General features: G+C 36.4%; 2 protein-coding genes across 2 annotated transcripts in view; one reads left to right on the top strand and one right to left on the bottom strand.

Moving 5' to 3' along the window:
• Positions 1 to 3,500, bottom strand: part of LOC111319144 (uncharacterized) — a 6,762-nt gene extending 3,262 nt beyond the window's left edge. Inside the window, exons 1-4 of the mRNA XM_022921969.2 lie at positions 3,285 to 3,500; positions 2,135 to 2,803; positions 656 to 744; positions 1 to 147 (exon numbers count right to left, since the gene is read on the bottom strand). The exon at positions 1 to 147 is cut by the window's left edge and continues 63 nt beyond it. Of these exons, the coding sequence (XP_022777704.2) occupies positions 1 to 147; positions 656 to 744; positions 2,135 to 2,803; positions 3,285 to 3,407 (1,028 nt within the window). The 5' untranslated portion in view covers positions 3,408 to 3,500. The remainder of the gene's footprint in view (positions 148 to 655; positions 745 to 2,134; positions 2,804 to 3,284) is intronic.
• Positions 3,501 to 3,589: 89 nt separating this feature from the next.
• Positions 3,590 to 7,500, top strand: part of LOC111319143 (endoplasmic reticulum transmembrane helix translocase) — a 23,334-nt gene continuing 19,423 nt past the window's right edge. The window contains exons 1-2 of the mRNA XM_088757168.1: positions 3,590 to 3,867; positions 5,100 to 5,189. Of these exons, the coding sequence (XP_088613294.1) occupies positions 3,610 to 3,867; positions 5,100 to 5,189 (348 nt within the window). The 5' untranslated portion in view covers positions 3,590 to 3,609. The remainder of the gene's footprint in view (positions 3,868 to 5,099; positions 5,190 to 7,500) is intronic.

Genomic DNA, 7,500 nt, shown 5'->3' with positions numbered 1-7,500 from the left:
GGTATTCCCTTAATCCTCCATCGCACTTTGATTGCTGCTTCATTTGGATGTTTGGTGATTTTAAGGACCTCCACAGACAGTTCTGTCATGCAGCTCAACATGAGAAATCTCAAGCCACTTACTTGGCTTTTGTAGGGATAGATTCCACTGTAAATACAAACACACAGAGAAATAAATAATAATTATAATTAAGGAAGCTGTGACCTCTTTAATAAAGGATCCATTTTTCATATCATTAAAAGGCCACGCTCAGCCAGGATGCATTGCAAGGTAGTGGCCTCTTATCAGTATTTTCTGAATTACAGAAAAGGAAAGCCAACTGTGTGTGATATTATTTGACTAGAATCTTTGTAATCTTAATGGAGAACTGGCTTTTTAATTATACCCCAATCTAGTTTTTTTCAAGTGTTTATTATTTATTCACTGCAATTTTAGTTTTGTTGTTTCATTCTAAGTGTGGTGTCAGCAAAACCTGACAAAAACAGGGCTTTGAATTTCAATATAATAACATTCCATCCACTGAGATACTCCAAAATTAAACAAAACAAAAAAAAAAAAAACTAAGGTGAGAAGGGCTGAAACAACAGATTATGAGACACAATATTCAAAACAAAGATTAACTATAATTCAATAATTAATAATTCATTTGACTTACTGTGTTGTGACTCCAGTGATGTTGTTAACAAATTTAATTCTCTTGTGGTATGTGGCATAATTGGGCTTCTTCAGAAAAAATAATGGAATCTGCACAAATTAAATTTATAAAAAGCACAACTGTCACACTGACTTCATCAAGGAAATACCAAGTTCTCATTGTTTGAATTTCTAAATTTCTTCCATAAAACACTTCACTTCCATCAAGACTTTAAGAATTGACACCTCATTTTAATTGCAGTGTTAAGAAAGACCTACCACATGGAAATTTGGGAGATCAATTATTGTGTGACCACAAATTTTTTTACAAGGAAACTGAAAGAAACAGCATTTTCCAGCATTTACAAGGTTTAAGGTCTAAATCAATGATGGGTTAAATTGTCTGATATAATATTCATTCTGTACTGAATAAATTAATGCTATTACACTTGAGTATAACTTAAACACTCAAATATTCCGTAAGAAATGACTGTCAATTGTCGATGTAGACATGTAAATGATTATAATGTTTAAAAATTTAACTTGTACCTAGTTCTGACAATGGTAACTGATTCTAGAAGTCTTCAACTAGCAGCAATGTACATAAATAAAATCAATTGCAATTATGGACTGTTTACTGTTAAGATTTCACTATTATGCAGGTGTAGCATGATGACAGATTGTGAGAAAAAAAGACACTGACAGACCTGGGTATCAATAAAAGAACTGATATTAACAACATTTTATTTCTGGTCATGAGTTTTCCAACCCACTTAATGCTTCAAACCTAATTTACACTTCATGCTACAAGTTGCAGTGATCCTTACAGAGAATAGCCTGTTCTTCAAGCTTGTTCCTCAACCATCAAGCTTGAACATCAAGCATTCAAGGCCGTAACAATCAGTTACTGTGAATGACTGCTAACATTCAAACTGCCTTGATTCTCTGCTTTACAATACAGGGACAATTAAACGAAGGCACATCTTGATCATCCCATTGGGAATAAATAAAGATTAATTAAGGGTTTTATTCTAAAGTCTTAACCCTTCTAGTTATCAGTGGGGATGCGTGAAACCCTTCATCTTGCAAATTTACATGCAGAAAGGTGTCTCAGAGATCCTGCATGAATCTTTGCTGGGGGATAATAACAGGATAACAAAAATCCACTATATATATATTATTATCCAAGCGTGAGGGCCGTACTGGGAGAATATCGGCCGGGTCTTGACAGTACGGACCAAGCGCAGTGAGGTCTGTACAAAAAAGACCGGGGGCCGATATTCTTCTAGTGAGGTCCCGAGCAAGCTTGGTTAATAAGAGATTTATTATACGACTGAAGTTCAAAGAGACACAAGTGCGGTATCATTCGGGACCATTCGGGACAGTGCCTGGTCCAATACTGAGAGAATATTGACTAGCAATAGAGCATTTTGATTGGTTGATTTTAGTTATTGGCCCTCTGACTGCCCGAGTCTTGTAATAAATAAGGATAACAGCTCACCTCCTCTCTAAGTTCCAGTAAAACTGAAGAAAGCTGAGTATTACTTGGTCCACTCTGGAAGGTTTTCTTGATCTCTGGCTTTTTCACATCTTTTTCACCACTACAAAAGTCTAAAAACAGCAATGCTGCTTCTGAAATAGAGTTATTCATCCCTGAATTTGAGGAAGATATTTTCAAAACTCTGTCCACACTCCCTTTAAGAGAACGCAGCCTTCGGTCTTGTTGAGGGGCTCTGGAATATTTGCCAAAAGAGGTTGAACTTGTATCTCTTATTTTTTGCTTTGCAACAGGACCTTTAGACGGCTTCTTATACTCTTGGGAAGAGGCTGAGTTGAGTAAATCTTTGCTAAGTCCTATCGAAGGTCTTCCAGTAAGTGTATCCTCTTTAAAAACCATTACAACCAACTGTTTGTGATCCATCAGAGGATCATGATTCCATCTTGATATCAGTGACATGTCTTTTGCATTTTTGTCCATTTTAACATTTCCATTATATTTCTGGAGAAGATGTAATGGTTGGTGTTTGCTCTTGTACTGGGAGACTCTCCCTTTTGATTGAAAGGACAATAAGCCTTGCACTTGACTATAGCTGGGCTCCTTTCCAAAAGATTTTCTTCCGCGTACAGTGTTCTTTTTTTCATTCAATTGAAAAATAAATGGATTTTGAACCTTGGGAAAAAAAGGGGAAGTGAATAATATGTATTAATCTTGACATTTGCAGTCCATTTACAAACAGCACATAAACTGAATACGATGTGGATCAAATTCCTCTAACGTGAAGATACTGAGAAATTCTCAGCTTGTAGATAACTGATATTTTGTGTTTGAGGTCAAGACAAGGGAGGTTCTGGAGACGAAGGCACGAAATCAAAGAATCGATATCTCAAATTGCATGGTATGATTTTCACAGACAAATACACGGTAACCTTTCTGCACAGCTCCATATGCACACAATAAAGTCCCAAAGGAAATCGATTGTTTTTTAATTGTTTCTCGCCATCGTTCTCTTGAACCAAGGATCTCCTTCAGAGCGCTACAGAAAGCGGGTAAGTAGCAATAGCGAAGTTTAGAAATTAATTTCAAGTAACAGAGAAACAAAATTCACTTGTATAGCAAAAGTAAATAAATAGCAAATTTGTACTTTACGTACTTTGCAAGGTTGAACTGCCAGTTGAGAATGTACATAACAAACGACAGCCGATGGTGGTGTACTTTGTACGTATTTGCACAAGAACTTTGGAGACGTCAAAAGAATTGAAGATGTCAAGGTCATACTTTTTCACATGGAATCAAAACTCTGCTCCGTGCGATCGAGAGGCGTTCTTGCATAATACAATATACAACATGGCGCACAAAACACTCTCGAAAAAATTCACGAGAGGAATCTGGGTAGCAATTTGAGACCGCACTTTCAAAAACCTGCGGTCTAATTCACAACTCATGCGTAGATTTTGTGGTTTTTGTCGGGTTTCAATATGGCTGCCGAATCACTAAATGATGAATTAGAATACGTAAAACTGTATAGAATTAGGCCTCTTTTGCTTCATTTTTACATAGTACCTTTTATACCAATCTACTTGACATGGCTTTATTTCTGGACAATGGTATATGGCGTCACAGATTATTTTGAAGCAGGTCTTATCGCTTTGGCAGCGATCGGAATATTACAAGTTCTTTCCATGTTGTTCTGTCATTGGTCTGTTCATGTAAGATGCCTGTTCACCTGTTCATCGGTAAGAATGTTTTTTTATTAATTTCTACATTCAGTCGCTCTCATTTATGGTAGGGATAGCCAAATTGTGGCGATCTAAATGAACCAGACCTTGCAGACGTGGTGGATCAGGCGGCGATGGGGACCGGAATTCTTTTAATAAATAATTTTATTTATTACACAACTCGGGCAGTCAGAGGGCCAATAACTAAAATCAACCAATCAAAATGCTCTATTGCCGGTCCAATATTCTCTAAGTATTGGACCAGGCACTGTCCCGAATGGTCCCGAAAGATACCGCACCTGTGTCCCTTTGAACTTCAGTCGTATAATAAATCTCTTAATAACCAAGCTGGCTCGGGACCGTACTGGAAGAATATCGGCCCTCGGTCTTTTTTGTACGGCCCTCGCGCTTGGTTAATAAGATCTATTTATTTGATAATATATAGATGGTAGTTAAGCTATTGTCCTGATAATTTATTACCCTTTTGCGGTTATATAAAATTGGATTTTGCAATTAAAAAATGAATCTAAGTTCGAAATGATTTCAAATTATTTTGAGTTGTTCACTTATCGATACATTAAAAACCGTACTCCTTAGATAAGAAAAATACGAATCAATTCAGTTTAAAATAAAGTCCAACCCAAAATCATTCCATATTAGGACACAGATATGACAGCCAGAGCATTTTTTTGTCTGTCTTTCTTGTTCTTCTAATTTTAAATTAAAGTATTGATAGCTATATTGAATTAGTACAAATAGTTCAAACCTTAGCCACTATTCTAAAGGCCCATAGCTGCCAAAACATGTTAACAATTATTTTAAGGACTGGATGTAAGTACTTTAAATATTTTTCCAACTTAATCGTAAAGTAAAATATACAAGCTACATTCACAATCAATTACTAACATCAACCAAAACAGTAGGAGGGAAATGCGTGTAAATATGTAATAAAGCACTATTTTACCTTCTTTCTTGTTATCACTATCATAATTGGTATTGTTCTACTTACTATTTAATTCAACTTCCAACACTTTGTACAGTAATTAACTGAAGATGACAGAAGTTTCTGTCGAAGCATGTATTACAGACTCAAAAGTTTTGTCGCTTTCTTAAATTCTTGACTTGCCTGTTAATATCAAGACCCTCTGAAAGCACTATTTATGAAAACAACAAGGACATTAGTACTTAGACTATAGCATGGAAAGCAGAACTGAATAAAGGAAGTAAGACTGTAGTGTTCTTTCCTACAGGAAAATTCTCCAACTCTTGCCACAGTTATTAAAGTTGTTCCAACAGCAAATAATGGCTCACCAGAGCTCCTCAATCTGCACCATGAACAAGTAAGTACTCTTTATTGGCAGCACAGGATTGCAACTATCCTACTTTGAAATTTAGCTCAAAATGGTGGATGGTTATTGATAGAGGGCACCTTTTAGAGGGAAGAAGCCTTTCATCACTTTTTCCCAAAATGATACCTACTGGGATCACTCATTATCTTTTTAAAAGCAGCATTTGTGACTCAACTTGGAATTGATATGGAAAGCTGATTTTCAAGTTTTTACTCTTGAACTCCCAAGTTCTGATTCTTAATTCTCCCTTCTAAATAATAATAAAAATAATAATAAACAATCTTTAAGGAGGAAGCGCCCGTCACGTAAATACGTGGTTTTCAGGGAGGTCCTCCGTAAAAATAAAAAGTATTAAAAGCTGAAAAAAGAAATACAATTGTCACAGATCTAAAATGGCGTATATCTAAAGTTTTATCCATCATTTAAAGTATTTATCCATTAAGAATCTTGTAAGCTTTTCCTTAAAAATTTTGCATGGCATTGGCCTTCTTAAAAATACTGGGAGGGACATCCAGTCATTTATAAAACGGAAGTAGGACACCCTCTTTCCACATTCCATTTTAGGTTTAGGCAGTCTAGGTAAGTAACCATTTCTAGTGTTGTAGCCATGCAAACTTCTCAATGTCGATTTAAGACTTTCAAAATGTTGCGGAATGTCTCCTTTGATTGCATTTTCTACGGTGGTACAACGATGAAATAGACGTCTTCCAGCCAGAGGGAGCCAGTTCAGACACTTCAGAGCCTCTGAAGAAGACATCTTGTCTAATTTAATTTTCTTCGCAAATTTGTTCTGAAAACTTTGCAATTTTTCCATTTCTGACTTTAGACCGGGTTGATCTCCCCACACTGTGTTGGCATAGTCTAGGTGTGGCAGCACTAGCCCATTGTAGAAGGCTATGCAAGTTCTATTGTCTAACATATGAAATATGCGATTAAACAAGGAAAGACGATGACCTAATTTCTTTAGCAAATTGCTGATATGTGGCTTCCAGCTCCATTTTGCATCCGTTGTCACTCCCAGATATTTGAATGACTGCACACGATCAATTTGTGTACCATTTGGTTGCAACTGAAAGTCTTCAAATAAGGATAGCATCCTTTTACTGCCTGCCAGCATAAATTTGGTCTTCTTGACATTTATAGTCAACCTGTTATCAGTGTGCCAGTTACTGATTTCAGTGAATTCACGTTCCAGAGCAATTTGAAGTTCTTGACGTGTTGATGCGTCACAAAATAGAACAGCATCATCTGCATACAAAATCATCCGGGTTTCTTTAACAGCATTTGGCAGGCTATTAATGTACACATTAAATAGCAAGGGACCCAAAATGCTGCCTTGTGGCACGCCAAGTGTGATGGTATGTGGCTCTGATAATTCTCCATTTATCAAAACACTTTGCTGTCTTTGAGCAAGATATGATCTGAACCATCTTATAGATCTTTCAGACAGTCCTAAATGCTCAAGCTTGCATAGTAGCACTTTGTGGTTCAGAGAGTCAAGCGCCTTGGAAATATCGACAAACAGTAGACCAGTTACTTTACCTTTGTCTATAGATTGAAGAACCCAGTTGTTCAATTGTTAGATAGCTTGTTCAGTGCTATGCCCACACCTAAAGCCATACTGGTGTTGATACAGAAAATTTAGCTGATGTAGATGGACATTCAACTGGAAATGCACCACTCTTTCTACGACTTTACTCAATACTGGCAATACAGAGATAGGCCGATAGTTCTCAACTTGCAGTTTATCATCAGACTTGTATAAAGGATTAACACGTGCAACTTTTCACAGATCAGGGACAATACCATCGCTAATTGATCTATTCACAAGATAGGTGATTGACGGAGCAAGCTCCACCTCAAGATCTGGCTTTTAATCCTCCCTGTGAAGAACAACTCAATAAATCCACGGTTAAACTCAACGTTTTATTTTATTTTGACTAAGATCAAAACCTCCATGGTGAATACTCGATCTACACAAGGCAAAAACTCGAACGAAGTAAAAGTACTTGACATTTGATCCCTGTCACTCATTTTAAAAATACCATAAATGTAACACAACGTCATGTTCTCCTGAACACTCCCCTCTAGCTGTTGCATGTGTCCTTTGTAAATCATCAGACAGTATGTTATGTCATTGTGTTTTTTATATTTTGGGAAATTGTGGCCAATGCCTCAAACAATATGAAATGTATATTTTGTTTGATAAAGGATGGTATTTCAATCGTCAAGCAGTAGAGCTAGTATAATGGTAAAATTTATTTCAAATTATTTTTCATTGCTCATTACAATGTACATGTAA

This window comes from Stylophora pistillata, chromosome 4, assembly GCF_964205215.1.
Source record: "Stylophora pistillata chromosome 4, jaStyPist1.2, whole genome shotgun sequence".
NCBI lineage: Eukaryota > Metazoa > Cnidaria > Anthozoa > Scleractinia > Pocilloporidae > Stylophora > Stylophora pistillata.
The sequence above is the reverse complement of the archived record's forward strand: the minus strand, read 5'-3'. Positions and strand labels throughout refer to the sequence as shown.